Source organism: Brienomyrus brachyistius, chromosome 3 (genome assembly GCF_023856365.1).
Source record: "Brienomyrus brachyistius isolate T26 chromosome 3, BBRACH_0.4, whole genome shotgun sequence".
In the NCBI taxonomy this organism is placed as follows: domain Eukaryota; kingdom Metazoa; phylum Chordata; class Actinopteri; order Osteoglossiformes; family Mormyridae; genus Brienomyrus; species Brienomyrus brachyistius.
Window position 1 is genome coordinate 17,045,703 of NC_064535.1, and position 22,399 is coordinate 17,068,101.

General features: G+C 45.0%; 2 protein-coding genes across 6 annotated transcripts in view; one reads left to right on the forward strand and one right to left on the reverse strand.

The window, feature by feature from the left end:
* hnrnph3 (heterogeneous nuclear ribonucleoprotein H3 (2H9)) overlaps positions 1-22,399 on the forward strand; it is a 76,001-nt gene that overhangs the window by 53,237 nt on the left and 365 nt on the right. Inside the window, exons 1-10 of one of the 2 annotated variants that reach the window (XM_049009067.1) lie at positions 15,468-15,583; positions 18,592-18,700; positions 18,823-18,978; positions 19,297-19,440; positions 20,145-20,283; positions 20,780-20,970; positions 21,276-21,368; positions 21,493-21,605; positions 21,822-21,957; positions 22,039-22,095. In XM_049009067.1, coding sequence (XP_048865024.1) covers positions 18,613-18,700; positions 18,823-18,978; positions 19,297-19,440; positions 20,145-20,283; positions 20,780-20,970; positions 21,276-21,368; positions 21,493-21,605; positions 21,822-21,957; positions 22,039-22,095 — 1,117 coding nt within the window. In that variant the 5' untranslated portion in view covers positions 15,468-15,583; positions 18,592-18,612. Of the gene's footprint in view, positions 1-15,467; positions 15,584-18,129; positions 18,701-18,822; positions 18,979-19,296; positions 19,441-20,144; positions 20,284-20,779; positions 20,971-21,275; positions 21,369-21,492; positions 21,606-21,821; positions 21,958-22,038; positions 22,096-22,399 lie in introns of those variants that run through there. The other variant, XM_049009068.1, reaches the window with a different exon arrangement.
* On the reverse strand, positions 172-14,344 carry LOC125739202 (phenazine biosynthesis-like domain-containing protein). Of its 4 annotated transcripts, none has more exons than XM_049009081.1 (9): positions 14,095-14,344; positions 7,039-7,138; positions 6,786-6,884; positions 6,426-6,535; positions 6,212-6,241; positions 5,911-5,999; positions 5,640-5,815; positions 5,490-5,552; positions 172-573 (listed from the first exon to the last, which is right to left on the reverse strand). In XM_049009081.1, exons 1-9 carry the CDS (start codon positions 14,176-14,178, stop codon positions 461-463), a joined length of 864 nt encoding a protein of 287 aa, XP_048865038.1. In that variant the 5' UTR covers positions 14,179-14,344; the 3' UTR covers positions 172-460. The 4 variants fall into 4 exon arrangements, with proteins under 4 accessions (XP_048865038.1, XP_048865037.1, XP_048865035.1 ...); XM_049009080.1 differs by lacking the exon at positions 14,095-14,344 and adding an exon at positions 7,234-7,397; XM_049009078.1 differs by lacking the exons at positions 172-573; positions 5,490-5,552; positions 5,640-5,815; ... (3 more) ...; positions 6,786-6,884; positions 7,039-7,138 and adding exons at positions 9,660-9,887; positions 12,368-12,430; positions 12,518-12,714; ... (3 more) ...; positions 13,648-13,746; positions 13,901-14,000 and having other exon boundaries at positions 14,095-14,256.

Genomic DNA, 22,399 nt, shown 5'->3' on the forward strand with positions numbered 1-22,399 from the left:
AAGATGTCGATGAGGTTACAGACTGCTTACAGCCTTGCGGGTTTTGGTACAGAGCAGTCATTTGACCTTTTGGAAATCCAATGTGTTATAGGGGGTCACTTAACATTCATAGTTCCTATAGTTTACCCAAAATTACATCAGACACATACATGTTTCTGTATTAATACTGACTGGATTTGCAATGGTTTTTATTTGAAAATGTGAAACAAAGAAATACACATTCCAACTCTGTTTTCAAGCTAAGTTTTTTTGCTATGATATGAATGATTTTTGCTATGAAAAATAAATTCTCTCCAAGTAATGTCTGGGTATCTTTACTATAAATTATTTATAGTAAATTTAATAGTATTTAGATTATTAGCATTTTCTAGCTAGTTTCCTTTCAGCCTAAATCTCAAGATCAGTTCTGAGTTTTGTATGAGGGAAATGTTGGACAGCATCCGGGAACTGTCTGAAGTGTTCAGAGTGTGAGTACCCCCTTCAGGACTGTAACTGCACGGCCAGCAATGTCCACTCTGTTGTTGTCTTTTATGTGCAGGTGAAGCTCCCCCCCTCGACTGGAGCATTGGTAGGCTGCCACATGAAAAAAATCAGATTATTTAGTAGAGTCTGTAGATTTTAGTAAGTAGTCTGTACCATTTTAAAATGCCAAAGTATTTCACAATTGCAACCAGTTGAATCTGGGTATTCCTTATTTGAAATAACCGTTTCAAAACCAAATTATTTATCCATCCATCATCTTCCGCTTATCCGAGGTCAGGTCGCGGGGGCAGCAGTCTCAACGGGGAAATCCAGACTTCCCTCTCCCCGGCCACTTCATCCAGCTCCTCCGGGGGAATCCATAGGCGTTGCATGCTTTTCCGGCTGAGGACCATGGTCTTGGATTTGGAGATGCTGATTTTCATCTCAGCCGCTTCACACTCGGCTGCGAACTGTTCTAGTGAGAGCCGAAGGTCACGGTCTGATGAGGCCAGCAGAACCACATCATCTACAGAAAGCAGAGAACTAATCCTGAGGCCCTGGCTGCGCCTAGAAATTCTGTCCATAAAAGCTATGAACAGAATCGGTGACAAAGGGCAGCCCTGGTGGAGTCCAACCCTCACCGGAAACGATTCTGACTTACTGCCAACAATGCAGACCAAGCTCTGACACCGGTTGTACAGGGACCAAACAGCCCTTATAAGGAAGTCCGACACCCCATACTTCCAGAGCACTCCCCACAGGACTCCCTGAAGCACGCGGTCGAATGCCTTCTCCAAGTCCACAAAGCACATGTAGACTGGTTGGGCAAACTTCCATGCACTCTCCAGGACCCTGCCAAGAGTATAGAACTGGTCCACTGTTCCATGACCAGGGCAAAAACCACACTGCTCCTCCTGAATCCGAGATTCGACTATCCGATGGACCCTCCTCTCCAGCACCCCCGAATAGACCTTACCAGGGAGGCTGAGGAGTGTGTTCCCCCTATAATTGGAACACACCCTCTGGTCCCCTTTCTTGAAGAGGGGGACCACCACCCTGGTCTGCTAATCCAGAGGCACCACCCCCGATATCCACGCGATGCTGCAGATCTGTGTCAACCAAGACAGCCTCGCAACATCCAGAGCCTTGAGGAACTCCAGGCGGATCTCATCCACCCCTGGGGCCCGGCCACCTCAGTGACCTCCGCCCCAGAGATAGGGGAGTTCACATTGGAAGGCATGTCGGTGGGATTGAGGAGGTCTTCAACGTATTCCTTTCACCGACCCACAATGTCCCGAGCTGAGGTCAGCAGCGCATCATCCCCATCATAAACAGTGTTGTTGAGTCGCCAGATGGTGGACCAGAATCTCCTCGAAGCCGTCCGGAAGTCGTTCTCCATGGCCTCCCCAAACACCTCCCATACCCGAGTTTTTGCCTCAGTGACCGCCGAAGCCACGTTCCGCGTCACCCGCCTATACTCATCAGCTGCCTCCGGAGTCCTATAGGCCAAAAAGGCCCGATAGGACTCCTACAGCTTGACGGCATCCCTCACCACCGGTGTCCACCAGCGGGTTCGGGGATTGCTGTCTCGACAGGCACCGACAATCTTGCGGCCACAGCTCTGGTCAGTCGCTTCCGCAATGGAGGCGCGGAACATGACCCATTCGGACTCAATGTCCCCCGCCTCCCCCGGGACATGGGCGAAGTTCTGCCGGAGGTAGGAGTTGAAACTCCTCCTGACAGGGGATTCTGCCAGACGTTCCCAGCCGACCCGCACTATATGCTTGGTTCTGCCTGCTCTGACTGGCTTCCTCCCCCCACCAACAGAGCCAACCCACCACCAGGTGGTGATCAGTTGACAGCGCCGCCCCTCTCCTCACCCGAGTATCCAATACATGGCCGATGACACGACTACACAATCGATCATTGATCTGCGGCCTAGGGTGTCCTGGTGCCAAGTGCACATATGGACACGCTTATGCTTGAACATGGTGTTCATTATGGACAATCCATGACGGGCACAGAAGTCCAATAACAAAACACCACCCTATGCTGATTTTCAGCAGGGATGTGTTATTTTATAGTTTTGCTGTCCTTATCCTAAAATGTACATCCATCCATCCATTTTCCAAACTGCTTATCCTACTGGGTTGTGGGGGGTCCGGAGCCTATCCTGGAAGCAATGGGTACGAGGCAGGGAACAACCCAGGATGGGGAGCCAGCCCATCGCAGGGCACACTCACACACCATTCACTCTCACATGCACACCTACGGGCAATTTAGCAACTCCAATTAGCCTCAGCATGTTTTTGGACTGTGGGGGGAAACCGGACTACCTGGAGGAAACCCCACGACGACATGGGGAGAACATGCAAACTCCACACATGTGACCCAGGCGGAGACTCGAACCCGGGTCACAGAGGTGTGAGGCAACAGTGCTAACCACTGCACCACCATGGCGCCCCCTAAAATGTACAGAATACTGAAAATAAACCTTTCTATGGGTAGGCATTTCCAAACTTTTGGCTGGCACTTTATGTGTCATTAAAATAATGTTTTGTATATATTATATTCTCTGGCATCCCCTGGATATCCCGTATATATCACAAAAATTCAACAATAAACAAAATGGGATTTTACAGTGTTCCTGTTTGGTTTTTCTCTTTTCCTGTTCTGATTTTGAGACGGAAAAACCAAAAACATCAATGTTTTTTTTTTTGTTTTTCCGATTTGGTTTTGAAACGGAAAATTCAAAACTGCACACTTTCAATGAATGGTTGTCAAATTCTGACCATTACATTTACATATTTAGTAGATATTTTTCCCAAAGTGACAGAGAAATGGGAAAAATGGCACATTACAAAAACAATACATGCAGTCAAGGAATTAACAAAACCTGCGTTAATTTGGCCCCCATATGTCCAAACTGGCCTCAGTTGTTTGTGCCACGTTTGTGTGGTTTCAGTTTCTCAGATATGTTTCATTACATGGTCACGGTACCAATCGTTTTACCTTGTGTTTAAAAATGTCTGTACTGTTATTTCTGATTTATACCTTCTTTGTTTATGCCATTACATTATCGTGGTTCAGTGCTCATACTGGAATTTCCCATGGAAACAAAAGTTTAATGTATGAAATTTTGCGTGCCTTTTATACGGAAGAGGATTAGGGCCACATGAAATAAATTTCAGAGAATTCTGAGAAAAAAGTCAGAACTGAGAAAAAAAGTTTAGGGGCAACAGTAGAAGTGGAGATGTCAGTGTTGGTGTAAAATGACAGAACAGGCAGCATTCCTGCAAATTCGTGGAGCTTCAGAGGAAGCCATTGCACATTTGGAAGAGCAAAAGTAGGTGAAAAAATAAATCTTGGTGCCAGCAGGTTTAACATTAGCAGTAGCATTTGTAGCAAGTCATTGTCATCAAAAAGTTAACCTTTTTTTGGAACTGCAACACTAAGTTTTTTTGTAGCTCATTTTAAAACAGTTTCAGTCTAATGTTCCAGTCTACTTACTCTGAAGCTCCACGAATTTGCAGGAATGCTGCCGGTTCTGTCATTTTACACCAACACTGACATCTCCACTTTTACTGTTGCCCCTAAACCCGGTGTATTGCATGTGACCTGAGGTCTGCAGCCCGTCTGACTCTAACGTCAGGATTCTAACATTTTTTCTCAGAGTTCTGACATTTTTCTCTAAAATATATTTCATGTGACCCTAGTCCTCTTCCATACTTCTATGATAAGCTATAAGTATCTTTTTTTACTAAAAAGACTGATATGACAAGAGTCCTACATTCTGGAGCCACGTACTTCTGTCTGATTAGACCAAAATTGAATTTTTTGGTCTCATCACAAAGATGTTAGTTTAGAGGATGGAAGGGACTGCCAATGATACACCATACCTACCATCAAGCATGGTGTGGGGAACATCATGCTTTGGGACTGCTTCTCTAGGGCAGACACTGGTTCTCTTGTCCGTATTGAAGGAAGAATGGACAGTAAGAAGTATACGGAGATTTTGGAAGAAAACCTTCAAATGTCAGCCATCAAACTGGGACTCAGAAGACGCTACCACTTTCAGCAGGACAATGACTCAAAACACTGTGCAAAAGTAACCAAAGCATGGTTTGACAAAAAGAAGATCCAGGTTTTGCAGTGGTCTAGCGAGAGTCCGGATCTGAATCCAATTGAAAATTTGTGGCGTGATCTCAAAATTGCAGTTCACAAATGACAGCCTTCAAACGTGGCACTGATGGAACTGGGAATAATTGCCTCCATCCAGATGTGATAAGCTTGAGGACGGCTATCCAAAGTGATTGCAAGCAGTACCCGTGTACAGCTTGGCCATGACATCTAGCAACTTTGGGGGGATCCTGTGAAGTCTCAAGATGTCCCACATGGCAGCTCAATCAACTGAGTCAAATGTTTTACACTGATGTCACGTGACCATGTAATGAAACATTTATATCTCAGACACTAAAGCAGGACGAACAACAATTTCAGCACAAATGGGGGACTAACTTCATGCTGGTGACGTCACCACATAAGCAAACATTTATATCTCAGAAACTAAAACAGCACAAATGTGGTACCAACAATTGAGACCAGTTTTGTTTGAAATTGGACACAAATGGGGGGGTAACTTCATGATGGTGTCACAAGACCTTGTAAAGAAACATTTATATCTCAGAGATTAAAGCAGCACAAAATTTAAATTTAAACACCACAAACAGAGCACAAACGATTGCAATCAGTTTGGTCAAAGTCAGACGCGAATAGTGGGCCAACTTCACGCTGGTGATGTCACCATGTAATACCCCATAAACTAAAACAGCACAAACAAAAATTTCAATGGCACAAACCAGCACTGATGATTGAGACCAGTTTGGTTTAAATCAGACACATATGGGGGGGGCAACTTCATGCAGGTATCAACGGCATCTAGGCTGAGCTTCCCAGAACGCCCAGATACAAATGTAAGCAGTTTCATAGTAAGTGCTAAAAAAACAAGAACCATTAGCCATCCTTACCCAGCATCCTTTGCTTTCCCAATTTCTCTGACCAGTAGCTGGCTAACACAGTGTGTGATGACCCTTGAAGTGGCAGATGAAAACAACCACATGTCAATAACCTTAACTAACGACCGAAAACTGCACACTGTGAAATTCGGCAACTTTTACCAGTTACAGGATCCTCAGGAATTCCTTGCCAGGGAGCAAAATTCCTTGAGAAAAAGTCATAGGCTGGCTGAGCAACTGGATCACCCTTCAGGGTGACGATGAGTGACTTCACCTTCCCGGTGGGCTCTGCATGCAGGAGGCTGGCAGGGTCTGGCTGCAGGGACATCAAGGCTGCCCTGGAAACCCGTGAAAGAGGGATGGAATGTGTGATCAGGGTTGGTTATTGCACACTTTGTGTCGGGACAGCGCAGGGGTGGGTGTCTGCTTTTACCTGTCACATGAGTCACTGAGGCATATGAGCAGCTCGCTGATGGCCCTGCAGTACCGCACTTCCTGCACAGGCAGTTCTCCAACTGCAGCCTGTGGCAATGAACCCAGGCCATAAGTAAGTATGTAAGTGTCTGCTCATCACATTATGTTCAGCTCTAATGCACATCCACTGAGAGTAGATTTTTTAAAATCAGTATTGTTGCATTCACATGCAACCTGTAATGTTCAGTGGTTACCATGGTATGACTATGGCTGAATTACACATTTAATTGGTTAATAATTGATCATTTTTGATCACTTACTTTAATAAGATCTTTAACTTCATTTGGGTCCTAAGGGAAAAATACAAACTTAACTATAATTAAAACAGTATTCTACTTGCAGAAGTTCATGAGACATTTAACTTGAATTTCACAGTTTCAAGAATATGATGACCTTGCGAAATGAAGCCCAGGATTAAACTGACTGAACGAATATCACGTACTGCATCTTAACATTTTGAGTCCCACCGCCTACCTGCATAGTCGGCTTGTTTAGGGGAAAGTCCATCACTAGGGCGTCCCCGTCCATTTTGACGTGTAATTCCCCACTAAGCGTCTCAAAAGTCAGGACTGCGTTATGGTTTTCTTTCAAGCAGAATGACAAACATTACGTTTGTACAGGATATTTTTTAATTATAGCTTTGTTTTCTCGAATGACTTTAAAATACAGCTGTGCCACGTGTTTAAAATCAACGTCACGCAACATTTACAGCTTCACGGTTTATTTTTTATAAGCTATTTTAGGGCTCCTTATATGTCTCGATGCGTAATCCATAATGATTACGTTGCCTGTACATAGAGATAATACTTGCGAATAGCTCATCCAAGCGCTTACTTTTATGGTAAAAAAGCACGGCCGCCGAGGCGATGGTGCCGTGCCCGCACAAGACGACTTCATTTTTTGGGGTGAACCATCTCAGGCGAAAACGAGCCGCTGTCGAGGAAAGGGGGTTACATGTAAAACGGTGTCAGGCCACCGACTCCCCGAGGTTAATGCTGTATATCTAGGAATTTTAAGTTTGCCAGTAGGGTATTCTCCCAAAAATGCAGGGCGTTTACATTCACATTTGCAAGTGAAATTGAGATACCGGTGGCGAAGTCATCTGTAACATTCAGTCTGGAAATAAAAGCAGTCTCGGAAAGGTTCATCTCCGCTGCAATTTTCTGGTACACCTGATCCTGTAATTCCTATATTTTTTAGAAAGAGACATCTCGTATGATGAGGGGAGACATACACTGTAATAAAATATTTATGTTGATCACCGTAAACATTAAACACTCACATTTTGTAAAAGACAGACTGCTGCGGGGTTCCCTTTGAAAACTTGGTTGGTGAATGCATCTACAGTGAATACTGGAATTTCCATGGCTTCCTTGTTTTTTTGCTGCGTGCGTGAAGAGAAGTTTCACCGTTTGATCAGTCGTTTGTTAAGCGTTCTAAACTGGACTTTAAACCCACGACCAGCACAACTTAAAAGAGCAACGTAAGCAGTTATAAGTAAAGCATGGGTAACTTCTCAATTAACGAAAGGCCAGTCGCATGTATTTGCATACATTTTCATAAAACGGCTGATTAATTCTCTGTCTTGACATTGGCAAAAGCATAACTATACAAGAAAACAAAAATAAATATACATATTTGATATACATATATGTACGAAAGTGGACATCAATAGATGCCTTGAAGCAGCAGAAACTGTATGATCAAAAACAACTGGCAGTGGGAGTAATGATTGGTAATAGCAGAATGGCAATATTGGAGCATTGCATGGCCTCCTATATGAAAGATCATTGCACTTAGTCCTTTATGTGTGTGTATATGCATGCGGTCAACTGTATGACGTTCATTATGGAGTCTGACAGCAGCTGGAAGGAAAGACCTGTGATATCTCTCCTTCACACAATGTGGGTGCAACAGCCTGTCACTGAAGGAGTTCCACAGTGCTGTCAGTGTGTCATGCATGGGGTGGTAGATGTTATCCAATAGGGATGACAGCTTAGCCAACATTCTCCTGTCACTGATTACCTCCACTGGAGCCAGAACTATTCCTTGTGAGGCTTCCATACTTCAGATGATACTGTCAGACACACAGTTCTGAGTCCTCACATGCTGCAGTTGTTGGGTGAGATAGTCTAGGATCCATGTGGTGAGGTGGTGATTCACTCCAGGGTCTTCATAAGGTGGGATATCAGAGCTAGTGACCTGCAGTTGTGGTTGTTGGTGTGGGGTTTTTCAGTACTGAAACCATACAATATGTATTCCATAGTTGTGGCATTCTGCTCAGCTTCAGGCTCAGGCTAAACATATACTCAACTATCCCACATGGTTGATCCACGCAGGTTTTGAGAAGTCTCCAGCTGATGCCATCTGGACCTGTTGCCCTCCATTAATCCTCCTTAGCTCCTTCCTAACCTGGGATATTGAGAGAGACAAGCTGGAGCAGGGTGACTGTGTGCTGCTGGAGGTTTTTGGTTGTGGGGGAGGGCAGTGGGCAGGTAATCTGGTTGATGTGTACGATTTTTTTGTATTTGGCTTGCTTTTAGTTATTCTTAACTTTTCGTTTTTTATTACTAAGGACATCGGTGTCATTGCCCCATACCGGCAGCAGCTGGCCGCCATCTCAGGCCTGTTGAGCAGCCCTGCCTTCAACGCTGTCGAGGTCAACACGGTGGACAAGTACCAGGGCCGCGACAAGAATGTCATCATTGTCTCCTTCGTTCGGAGCAACACCCAGGGCCGTGTGAGTGTTCCGCCTCTCAACAGCAGTGGGTGTTAGAGCCCCCAGCCAGGTGCTATTAAATATACTGACCCCCTGCTTCAGCAGTGTATTCAGAGCCCAGGGTTTCCTCCTTAACAGAGCTCTACATCCTCTTGCTTCCCCCGGCTGCGCATCAGGACCTGTCTAGGATGTGCCTGTGAGCCCCACAAGGAATCAGATGTCCTTTAAAGGCATCGTCTACAACGGGTTGGATCGATCAGGCCCAACCTCCTTTTTTTCTTGTTCTACCTCAGCACCAGTGTAAGCTGCAGTGGATCACAGGTCATCATGGTACTGGTTTGAATCGATGTTCAGTTACCACTGCTAGTGTTATGACCTCAGAGCCCAGGTACTAAGCATAAAAACTTTTATTTTATTGTTGCTGTTTTATTGTTGCTGTTTATCACAAGTCAGGTAAAAGTTATTTCTTTTGTATGTCGTATTTCTTTTTGTCAGTTTTATCACTAATTCAAAATATTACTTGAATTCATTTCAGCAGATGGTGACAAGTCCTCTCAAGCCCCATCTGAGTTTTTAACCATTTTAAGATACATTGATATTTACCATCCTGGTTTGATTCCAGCTAGAGCCCTGTCTGACTATGAAGATGTCGATGAGGTTACAGACTGCTTACAGCCTTGCGGGTTTTGGTACAGAGCAGTCATTTGACCTTTTGGAAATCCAATGTGTTATAGGGGGTCACTTAACATTTTTAGTTCCTATAGTTTACCCAAAATTACATCAGACACATACATGTTTCTGTATTAATACTGACTGGATTTGCAATGGTTTTTATTTGAAAATGTGAAACAAAGAAATACACATTCCAACTCTGTTTTCAAGCTAAGTTTTTTTTGCTATGATATGAATGATTTTTGCTATGAAAAATAAATTCTCTCCAAGTAATGTCTGGGTATCGTTACTATAAATTATTTATAGTAAATTTAATAGTATTTAGATTATAATCATTTTCTAGCTAGTTTCCTTTCAGCCTAAATCTCAAGATCAGTTCTGAGTTTTGTATGAGGGAAATGTTGGACAGCATCCGGGAACTGTCTGAAGTGTTCAGAGTGTGAGTACCCCCTTCAGGACTGTAACTGCACGGCCAGCAATGTCCACTCTGTTGTTGTCTTTTATGTGCAGGTGAAGCTCCCCCCCTCGACTGGAGCATTGGTAGGCTGCCACATGAAAAAAATCAGATTATTTAGTAGAGTCTGTAGATTTTAGTAAGTAGTCTGTACCATTTTAAAATGCCAAAGTATTTCACAATTGCAACCAGTTGAATCTGGGTATTCCTTATTTGAAATAACCGTTTCAAAACCAAATTATTTATCCATCCATCATCTTCCGCTAATTATCCAAGGTCAGGTCGCGGGGGCAGCAGTCTCAATGGGGAAATCCAGACTTCCCTCTCCCCGGCCACTTCATCCAGCTCCTCCGGGGGAATCCATAGGCGTTGCATGCTTTTCCAGCTGAGGACCATGGTCTTGGATTTGGAGATGCTGATTTTCATCTCAGCCGCTTCACACTCGGCTGCGAACTGTTCTAGTGAGAGCCGAAGGTCACGGTCTGATGAGGTCAGCAGAACCACATCATCTACAGAAAGCAGAGAACTAATCCTGAGGCCCTGGCTGCGCGTAGAAATTCTGTCCATAAAAGTTATGAACAGAATCGGTGACAAAGGGCAGCCCTGGCGGAGTCCAACCCTCACCAGAAACGAGTCTGACTTACTGCCGACAATGCAGACCAAGCTCTGACACCGGTTGTACAGGGACCGAACAGCCCTTATAAGGAAGTCCGACACCCCATACTTCCAGAGCACTCACCACAGGACTCCCTGAGGCACGCGGTTGAATGCCTTCTCCAAGTCCACAAAGCACATATAGACTGGTTGGGCAAACTTCCACGCACCCTCCAGGACCCTGCCAAGAGTATAGAACTGGTCCACTGTTCCATGACCAGGGCGAAAACCACACTGCTCCTGAATCCGAGGTTCGACTATCCGATGGACCCTCCTCTCCAGCACCCCCGAATAGACCTTACCAGGGAGGCTGAGGAGTGTGTTCCCCCTATAATTGGAACACACCCTCTGGTCCCCTTTCTTAAAGAGGGGGACCACCACCCTGGTCTGCTAATCCAGAGGCACCACCCCCGATATCCACGCGATGCTGCAGATCTGTGTCAACCAAGACAGCCTCGCAACATCCAGAGCCTTGAGGAACTCCGGGCGGATCTCATCCACCCCTGGGGCCCGGCCACCTCAGTGACCTCCGCCCCAGAGATAGGGGAGTTCACATTGGAAGGCATGTCGGTGGGATTGAGGAGGTCTTCAACGTATTCCTTTCACCGACCCACAATGTCCCGAGCTGAGGTCAGCAGCGCATCATCCCCATCATAAACAGTGTTGTTGAGTCGCCGGATGGTGAACCAGAATCTCCTCGAAGCCGTCCGGAAGTCGTTCTCCATGGCCTCCCCAAACTCCTCCCATACCCGAGTTTTTGCCTCAGTGACCGCCGAAGCCACGTTCCGCGTCACCCGCCGATACTCATCAGCTGCCTCCGGAGTCCTATAGGCCAAAGAGGCCCGATAGGACTCCTACAGCTTGACAGCATCCCTCACCACCGGTGTCCACCAGCGGGTTCGGGGATTGCTGTCTCGACAGGCACCGACGACCTTGCGGCCACAGCTCTGGTCAGTCGCTTCCGCAATGGAGGCGCGGAACATGACCCATTCGGACTCAATGTCCTCCGCCTCCCCCGGGACATGGGCGAAGTTCTGCCGGAGGTAGGAGTTGAAATTCTTCCTGACGGGATTCTGCCAGACGTTCCCAGCCGACCCGCAGTATATGCTTGGTTCTGCCTGCTCTGACTGGCTTCCTCCCCCCACCAACAGAGCCAACCCACCACCAGGTGGTGATCAGTTGACAGTGCTTGAGGACGGCTATCCAAAGTGACTGCAAGCAGTACCCGTGTACAGGCTGGCCATGACATCTAGCAACTTTGGGGGGATCCTGTGAAGTCTCAAGATGTCCCACATGGCAGCTCAATCAACTGAGTCCAATGTTTTACACTGATGTCACGTGACCATGTAATGAAACATTTATATTTCAGACACTAAAGCAGGACGGACAACAATTTCAGCACAAATGGGGGACTAACTTCATGCTGGTGACGTCACCACATTTATATCTCAGAAACTAAAACAGCACAAATGTGGTACCAACAATTGAGACCAGTTTTGTTTGAAATTGGACACAAATGGGGGGGGGTAACTTCATGATGGTGGCACAAGACCTTGTAAAGAAACATTTATATCTCAGAGATTACAGCAGCACAAAATTTAAATTTAAACACCACAAACAGAGCACAAACGATTACAATCAGTTTGGCCAAAGTCAGACACAAATAGTGGGCCAACTTCACACTGGTGATGTCACCATGTAATACCCCATAAACTAAAACAGCACAAACAAAAATTTCAATGGCACAAACCAGCACTGATGATTGAGACCAGTTTGGTTTAAATCAGACACATATGGGGGGGCAACTTCACGCAGGTATCAACGGCATCTAGGCTGAGCTTCCCAGAACGCCCGGATACAAATGTAAACAGTTTCATAGTAAATGCTAAAAAAACAAGAACCATTAGCCATCCTTACCCAGCATCCTTTGCTTTCCCAATTTCTCTGACCAGTAGCTGGCTAACACAGTGTGTGATGACCCTTGAAGTGGCAGATGAAAACAACCACATGTCAATAACCTTAACTAACGACCGAAAACTGCACACTGTGAAATTCGGCAACATTTACCAGTTACAGGATCCTCAGGAATTCCGTGCCAGGGAGCAAAATTCCTTGAGAAAAAGTCATATGCTGGCTGAGCAACTGGATCACCCTTCAGGGTGACCATGAGTGACTTCACCTTCCCGGTGGGCTCTGCATGCAGGAGGCTGGCAGGGTCTGGCTGCAGGGACATCAAGGCTGCCCTGGAAACCCGTGAAAGAGGGCTGGAATGTGTGATCAGGGTTGGTTATTGCACACTTTGTGTCGGGACAGCGCAGGGGTGGGTGTCTGCTTTTACCTGTCACACGAGTCGCTGAGGCGTATGAGCAGCTTGCTGATGGCCCTGCAGTACTGCACTTCCTGCACAGGCAGTTCTCCAACTGCAGCCTGTGGCAATGAACCCAGGCCATAAGTAAGTCATCACATTATGTTCAGCTCTAATGCACATCCACTGAGAGTAGATTTTTGAAATCAGTATTGTTGCATTCACATGCAACCTGTAATGTTCAATGGTTACCATGGTATGACTATGGCTGAATTACACATTTAATTGGTTAATAATTGATCATTTTTGATCACTTACTTTAATAAGATCTTTAACTTCATTTGGGTCCTAAGAGAAAAATACAAACTTAACTATAATTAAAACAGTATTCTACTTGCAGAAGTTCATGAGATAATTAACTTGAATTTCACAGTTTCAAGAATATGATGACCTTGCGAAATGAAGCCCAGGATTAAACTGACTGAACGAATATCACGTACTGCATCTTAACATTTTGAGTCCCACCGCCTACCTGCATAGTCGGCTTGTTTAGGGGAAAGTCCATCACTAGGGCGTCCCCGTCCATTTTGACGTGTAATTCCCCACTAAGCGTCTCAAAAGTCAGGACTGCGTTATGGTTTTCTTTCAAGCAGAATGACAAACATCATGTTTGTACAGGATATTTTTAATTATAGCTTTGTTTTCTCGAATGACTTTAAAATACAGCTGTGCCACGTGTTTAAAATCAACGTCACGCAACATTTACAGCTTCACGGTTTATTTTTTTATCAGCTATTTTAGGGCTCCTTATATGTCTCGATGCGTAATCCATAACGATTACGTTGCCTGTACATAGAGATAATACTTGCGAATAGCTCATCCAAGCGCTTACTTTTATGGTAAAAAAGCACGGCCGCCGAGGCGATGGTGCCATGCCCGCACAAGACGATTTCATTTTTTGGGGTGAACCATCTCAGGCGAAAACGAGCCGCTGTCGAAGAAAGGGGGTTACATGTAAAACGGTGTCAGGCCACCGACTCCCTGAGGTTAATGCTGTATATCTAGGAATTTTAAGTTTGCCAGTAGGGTATTCTCCCAAAAATACAGGGCGTTTACATTCCCATTTGCAAATGAAATTGAGATACCTGTGGCGAAGTCATCTGTAACATTCAGTCTGGAAATAAAAGCAGTCTCGGAAAGGTTCATCTCCGCTGCAATTTTCTGGTACACCTGATCCTGTAATTCCTATATTTTTAGAAAGAGACATCTCGTAAGATGAGGGGAGACATACACTGTAATAAAATATTTATGTTGATCGCCGTAAACATTAAACACTCACATTTTGTAAAAGACAGACTGCTGCGGGGTTCCCTTTGAAAACTTGGTTGGTGAATGCATCTACAGTGAATACTGGAATTTCCATGGCTTCCTTGTTTTTTTGCTGCGTGCGTGAAGAGAAGTTTCACCATTTGATCAGTTGTTTGTTAAGTGTTCTAAACTGGACTTTAAACCCACGACCAGCACAACTTAAAAGAGCAACGTAAGCAGTTATAAGTAAAGCATGGGTAACTTCTCAATTAACGAAAGGCCCGTCGCATGTATTTGCATACATTTTCATAAAACGGCTGATTAATTGTCCGTCTTGACATTGGCAAAAGCATAACAATACAAGAAAACAAAAATAAATATACATATTTGATATACATATATGTACAAAAGTGGACATCAATAGATGCCTTGAAGCAGCAGAAACTGTATGATCAAAAACAACTGGCAGTGGGAGTAATGTTTGGTAATAGCAGAATGGCAATATTGGAGCATTGCATGGCCTCCTATATGAAAGATCATTGCACTTAGTCCTTTATGTGTGTGTATATGCATGCGGTCAACTGTATGACGTTCATTATGGAGTCCGACAGCAGCTGGAAGGAAAGACCTGTGATATCTCTCCTTCACACAATGTGAGTGCAACAGCCTGTCACTGAAGGAGTTCCACAGTGCTGTCAGTGTGTCATGCATGGGGTGGTAGATGTTATCCAATAGGGATGACAGCTTAGCCAACATTCTCCTGTCACTGATTACCTCCAATGGAGCCAGAACTATTCCTTGTGAGGCTTCCATACTTCAGATGATACTGTCAGACACACAGTTCCGAGTCCTCGCATGCTGCAGTTGTTGGGTGAGATAGTCTAGGATCCATGTGGTGAGGTGGCGATTCACTCCAGGGTCTTCATAAAGTGGGATATCAGAGCTAGTGACCTGTAGTTGTGGTTGTCGGTGTGGGGTTTTTCAGTACTGAAACCATACAATATGTATTCCATAGTTGTGGCATTCTGCTCAGCTTCAGGCTCAGGCTAAACATATACTCAACTATCCCACATGGCTTTGAGAAGTCTCCAGCTGATGCCATCTGGACCTGTTGCCCTCCATTAATCCTCCTTAGCTCCTTCCTAACCTGGGATATTGAGAGAGACAAGCTGGAGCAGGGTGACTGTGTGCTGCTGGAGGTTTTTGGTTGTGGGGCAGGGGCAGTGGGCAGGTAATCTGGTTGATGTGTACGATTTTTTTGTATTTGGCTTGCTTAGTTATTCTTAACTTTTCGTTCTTTTTATTTATCTTTTAGTTGTTTTTGTATCTGGCTTTAAACACTGGCGCATGCACGGCTCATCCACGGTTGACTCAGATCCTGAAGCGACAGCTAAAACTGGAGGGGGCTGGGTCAGGAACACGCGCAGACGTCTGCTGAGCCCGCAGGCAAGTCCCGTTTCTCGCGAGTTTTTCGGGTGAGCCGTCGCTCTCTACCTGAGCAAGACCGGCGCCGAGAGACGGTGAGGAAACGTTTATTTAATTTGTAACGTTTTTTGCGAGCGCGTATAAAACATCTGTAAAACGAGGACTTATTTTAAAGCTAAGTAAGCCATGTTTCGAAGGAACTAGCTAAAATGTGGTTTTCCCGGCGGGTGAGCGAACGTTAGAAGGCGACCCGGGCCTACCCACCTTTAGCTGTTTTGCCAGCTGTATTTGCGGACGGTGCTCGGCGTACAGTCTGCCTGGTAATACAGTTAGACGAGTTTTTTGTTTATTAATCGACATTTCCAACTTGCTGGTCAGTTTGACAGGCCATAAACGGACGATCGGTGTTATGTGGTAGCATTTTTAGTAATGCTGTCTGGCGTTAAGTTGGTTAACACCGTGTCGCGTGCGACGTCGCGACCCGTTATCGCCGGGTTGTCGTAGTCTTGGGTTAATGACATTAACTAGCTAAACCAGCCAGGCAACACAATGACTAGGTCAAGGTAACCCGTGTGTGCGTGTGTTTCTTGACCCAGCTGATTCATGCTACAACAATAATAACGTAAAAGGCGTGCTGGGTGAGCTGATCAACCGCCTGACCTCGATAACCCACCGCCGTGTCACCTGGCAAGTGTGAGAGAGCAGCCGAGCTGGACGGCTGCTGGTGTCCATCCCCCGAAGCCGCCCGGACCTTGTTTAACAGTGACCCATCACAGACCTTGAACATAACAGAAAGCCTAGTTACGTTGATCGAATAAGTGATTTTGATCAGATAATTAAGGATGATCCACAACCGTTTATTTATTCAGCTTAAACTGCGAACTAGAAAAGTAGAAGCACTTCGACTTACAACATCGACCCTACCAAGACAACATTGATAAACCATATGCAAGTTAAAGCTGTTCTATTGAGCCTCACAACCAGCCAAAGTCAAATATGGAAATCACTACACTCGTGTGGATAGAATAGAATACAAGCTTTATTGTCATTCTATACCAAATACACAATGAAACTAGGAGTGCTGCTACTCTTCAATGCAATAAAAGAGAAAAGGAAATAAAGAAATAATACAAATTACAGAAAACAGACAAATAAATACAGCAAGGGATAGGGCTGCCACCAACGATTATTTTTCTATGGATTAATATGTAGACTATTTTATCTATTGGTTGATTAGTTTCTCCAGAAATTAATTGATTAATTTCTCCAGGAAAAACAAATTTACCATTTAAGTTGGATTCATTTTATTTTGACAACATTAAACTGTATGTCATTGCAGGGCTTTAGATAATTGACGCTAGCTTTTCAGCACTGCACGGACATTATTTTCACCCACATTTCAATAAGCAGATTAGTAGTATGTCTAAAATATTAATGAGATGTATATTGTGATGCCCATAAGTTAGTAATCTGTATGCATTCTGCATATCTTTATGCTTATTAAATTAGGTCAGTGTCAACGTCATCGACTACTCCGACTAATCACAGCAGCCCTAGTGAATAGGCGATACAGAAAATTAACTATTAAATCTAAGACCCTGAATTAGAATTGTCAATAGATTCTACTGGCAGAGATGGTAGCTTAAAATGTGCATGCAAAACCAAAGCAACACGCGGTTAATGCAGTGGTGCATGCTGTGACATGCTATGGTTTTATCCCTATGAGTCTCTTCTTATGCCGTAATTAGATAGCTGATCGCCCAGTCACTTTTCTGGGTTGTTTCCATGTTCACCTGTACATGATTAAACCCACTAGAAAGACTGCTGCGTTGGACTTGTCAGCATCCACACTTATGGGTGCAACTGTTGATAGTTTTTATAATTGAGTATTCGTCAGTAATTTTTAAGATAGAGTAATTGGATAAAATAAGTATTTTGTTCTAGTGTGAGAATGAAAGAACAAGTGTTTCAATAAGCAAAAAATGGTTTTCATGCCACAAAAACCAAAATTTTACGACACAAATTGTCAAAACAAGTGATTTTTTTTTAAAGAGATATTTTTGAAAGTGATTTACTCCTGTTCAGTGACATATGAACACGTCAGTAGTACATCTTGAGCATGTTCAGAATGCTGTCAGTAAAAATCTTTTCCTGCTCAGGTGAACATGGTTGAGCCATCCTTAAATAGGTCTGCAAATATAACAGACTGTGGCTTTACTGAAAAAGAGAATGAACGTTTATTTAGTCTCTTTGAATAGAGAAAATTGACTTGTCAGGTTAAAGTCAGGTCAGCAACAGCTTATCATTTTTAGAAAATAATATTATTCCATCCATCCATCCATTTCCCAAACCTCTTATCCTACTTGGTTGCGGGGGGTCCGGAGCCTATCCCGGAAGCAATGGGCATGAAGCAGGGAACAACCCAGGATGGGGGGCCAGCCCATCGCAGGGCACACTCACACACCATTCACTCACGCATGCACTCCTATGGGCAATTTAGCAAGTCCAATTAACCTCAGCATGTTTTTGGACTGTGGAGGGAAACCGGAGTACCCGGAGGAAACCCCACGACGACATGGGGAGAACATGCAAACTCCGCACACATGTGACCCAGGCGGATGCTCGAACCCGGGTCACAGAGGAGTGAGGCAACAGTGCTAACCACTGCACCACCATGCCGCCCATGTATTAAGACATGCACAGAAATTATTACTCAGACCAAAATCTGCCATAATTGCTGTCCGCATGACGGTACAAAAATCACATTGTCAAAATATATATGACAATATATACTGTCCCCATTGGAACCTAGTACAATAAGCTGCTGGTAGTATAATTAGCTGCTAACAGTTAGGTTTTTTTAAACAATATTTTAAGATATTCATATTTTTACCATACCAGTGGTAGTGAACAAAATGGGAATTTTGCTAAATAAGCCATTTGAAACCCTTCAGTGAACATTATGAGCAAATTTTAACATAAACTATGCAGTTTACAGCAGGATTGCAATAATACAAAATTATGTTTTCTGTGATGTATATAATTATTGCTGCCAGCTTCTGTGGGCCACCTTTCAAATCTGATATATGCCCCCCCTCCCAAGTTTTTGCACAGGACTGAGGAGATGTCTCTTAATGACGAGGGCTTTGTGGTGAGGATTCGGGGCTTGCCCTGGTCCTGTACACAGGAGGAAGTGGCTGGCTTTTTCTCAGGTGAGTTGCAGTGTCTCCACTGAGCAGCGGAGCCCATTTGTAGAGAGCTTTCCCTTTGCAATGGTGCTGTACCTGGGTGGGTCCAAAATGGCTGCAAATGAAGCCCTGTGTTCTGTTTGCAGATTGTGAAATTGTGGGCGGGGTGAGCGGTGTGTGCTTTACCTATTCTAAAGAGGGCAGGCCAAGTGGAGAAGCCTTCATTGAGCTGAAGACAGCAGATGACTTCAAGAATGCCATTGCTAAGGATCGAAAGTACATGGGCCATCGCTACATCGAAGGTGCGTTGAGAAGCAAACTCTGTTACAGAGCTCCATCATGGTGTGCTGGGGTCAGTCATGTAAATCCCAGGGTTGTGCTCAGCGCCTCAGTCCAGCGCTCAGTAACTGAGACAGGGACGGGGCAGGAATTGTCAGGGCTGCTGGCCTCTACTTATATGGAGTTTAAGAGGCAGTTTTAGGACCATTAAAAATGTGTAATGTGGTACAGATCTGATTTTCCTGTACTGGTACTTTCAGGAAGCATACTTGTTTATCATGTCATGGCATTGCAAGTAGCCCCACCTTTTGCCTAACCTGAGACTCCCCCACCCCCTGTAGTTTTTAAGTCGAATCGCAGCGAGATGGACTGGGTGCTGAAGCGCTGTGGCCCCAGCGACTACGACAGCTGCAGCGGCTGTATGCTGCGCCTGCGAGGCCTGCCCTTCGGCTGCAGCAAGGAGGAGATCGTGCAGTTCTTCGCAGGTACACGGGTGAAGCTATAGATGGTGCCCACGCTCGCACACTACTAACAGCTGCCGATCAGAGATTAATGTGAAGCATCACATCTCTGTTGATGACCCAAAAGCGCTGCTGGTATTTTAGTCAAAAAGAAAAAAAAAGTCAGTTTGAATGAGGCTGTTGGCTGACATGGTCTACTAAAAGGAGCAGGGGAGGAGTTACAGCCAGATTCATATAATTCACATGAGCCAATGGGAAACTGAGTTCCTTAATTACTGCAGGCACGCTTGCTCTCCTTTGTTATCACATTACGGGACGTGTGGCGGCTTTTGGTGCGCTGTAGAGGCAAATTTTCTGTGTGAGAGCTGCAGCACTATATGGGGCTTCCACACCACGTGGCCAAAACAGCTCATTCTGAGAGGTCTCACAAAAATGGCCAGGCAATTCTAAATGCCACAAAAGTCACCACATCTTCTCCCACAGGTGCTGTGTGTGCTTGTCTCTCTTTTGTAAAATATAGTAAATAAAAGCTAATAAATAATTTAATGATTTGCAGGCTGTTAATTTATAAAAGAATCCAAAAGAGAGGCGCTGTAGTTGTTTTGGGATTGGGGGGGGGTGGGGGGAGGATTGGGGTTTACTGCAGGGGGTTTCTGGAGATGTCACGGCTTTTTCCTTTTATTTTAACATGTCCCCCCCTGTGGGGGTTATCTGTCCTTGGGTTGAAGGGTTGAAAATCGTGCCAAATGGGATAACATTGCCGATGGACTACCAGGGGAGGAGCACGGGGGAGGCCTTCGTGCAGTTTGCCTCAAAGGAGATAGCAGAAAAGGCTCTTGGGAAACACAAGGAAAGGATAGGGCACAGGTGGGACGGACAGACTGGGCTGGGCAATACTGTTATCACTAATGTGGGGGGGCGGGGGGTTGTGGGCATGTACCACTAATATCTATCACACAGTTAATCTCTCTGTGGGGCTGCGAGGAGTGCGTGTAAGAAAGGGCTGCTACCAGACAGTTTAGAGGGGCTGGGGGGGGTCGGTCTTCGAGAGCCCCCACTCCCTCCACAGCACGCTGAGGCTGACGCATGGTGATACCACAAGGCCAGCACCTTCTACCCATTCAAAAGAAAAAAAAAAGAGAGAGAAAATCATGAGAAACTATGCCATAAGTCACAAGACTGGCCTAGTATGCTTAAATAAGCATGTGTGCTCACCCATTTACTCTGCAGATTTAAACATTCAAAAAAGTGTTGCGCTTTATGTATTTGCCCGTGTTCCTTTAAAATGTTCCAGAAAGCTGCACCAGTCATGTCAAAGCTGTGCGTTTTACCCACAGTTCCTCTGCGTGTGACCTTGGCATAGGTACATAGAAATCTTCAAGAGCAGCAGGAACGAAATCCGAGCCTATTACGAGCTGCCCAGGAGGATGATGGGACAGCGGCCTGGGCCATATGACAGACCTGTCATGGGTCGCGGAGGGTTTTTCGGGCCAGGGCCAGGAAGAGGTGGCGGCCTCCTGGACCAGATGCGCAGTGGAGGGGGTTACAGTGGAGGTATGTCCTTTATGCTGAATGCTGTGTTAACATCATTAACAATGGTTAAGTAGTGCTGCTGGTGATTTATTTTGTTCTTCTCAGTTCACTGACTCCAAGAAGGTCATATCAGTTCAGTTTCAGCTAAAGGCCTTTCAAAGTGTGTACAGTGACTGCTTGGAAGTTTTCTAACAGTGAATGTTTATGCATGTCTTAAGCATTTATGATACATTCTGCCTTGAACTGCATACATTAAATGTCACCATGTTTTTCACATTAATGTACTCTTGTGTTTATAACTGTAGATTGTGTGTTTATGGCTCTAGGCTACGGAGGGTTTGACAGCTACAATGGCTTCAACAATTATTGTTTTGGCAATGGTATGTTTGAGGACAGAGTCCGGGGCGACAGGGGGAGAGGTAAGGGTGCCTGCTGCTGGCACGACTCTGTCGTTATAGCAACAATCCTGTGTCCTAATGGTCCTCGTATGGCCTGATTGTTACCGAAGTAACGAAGTGCTTCCCCGTCTTCTTACCCCTGCAGGCGTAGGGGGGCATGGCTATGGGGGTAGCGATTCTGGATCGGGCTTCCACAGCGGACACTTCGTGCACATGCGCGGTCTACCCTTCCGTGCCACAGAGGCTGACATTGCCAATGTAAGATCGCCATTGCCATGATGTGAAAGCTCACAGCCAGTCGATACATTTTTGAGTAAGATGAGGCATCTCTGATTTCACTGTACCTGTCAGTTATACTTACCTTGGACACTTCATTTGATTTCTCTAATTCACTGTCCATGTCATTTCTCAGTTTGTGGTCTGTTTTGCCGTCCTCTTCATTTCTCACTTTATGGTCTGTGTATTTACATGTAGTTCTTCACGCCATTGAACCCGATTCGCGTGCACATCGATGTGGCGCCCAATGGGAAGTCCACGGGTGAGGCCGATGTTGAGTTTGCATCGCATGAGGATGCCGTGTCCGCCATGTCTAAAGATAAAAACCACATGCGTGAGTGTGCTCTCTGTCGCCGCCCCAGGGGTCATGCTGTCTGTTCCTTTGACATTTTATGAAGGCCCTTTGCTTTTTCAGAACATCGTTACATCGAGCTGTTTCTGAACTCTACAGCCAGCGGGGGATCTGAAATGGGTTAGTATGACTCCCTGACAACATCTTGCCTGAACATATATGTGCAGGAATAATGAACATGTTTCCGCCAGCTTTAACCAGACCTAATCAGTCAGGTTAAATCATTTCATCTACAGGCTGTTACTGCTAATTTTAGTTAAGGGTATTTCTCAGTCAAATGTCAGCCAGAGTGGCAATTGGGAGGGTGTACATCAATTGTTATGTAATAACAGCTGTTTCTCTCATTTCCTCTGATTTGAGACACTACCACTACTTTATCTGCTTATGTTCTGTAGTGCTGCCCTTAGGTGCAGGAGGTGCAGTA

Excerpts from the sequence above, each read along its gene's own strand:
- LOC125739202 (XM_049009078.1), bottom strand. The coding sequence starts at position 14,178 with ATGGAAATTCCAGTATTCACTGTAGATGCATTCACCAACCAAGTTTTC. Across the intron at positions 13,747-13,900 it reads TACAGATGACTTCGCCACAG|CGGCTCGTTTTCGCCTGAGA; the intron begins GTATCTCAATTT and ends TTTCTTCGACAG. Across the intron at positions 9,888-12,367 it reads GGGAAAGCAAAGGATGCTGG|CCTACCAATGCTCCAGTCGA; the intron begins GTAAGGATGGCT and ends TTCATGTGGCAG.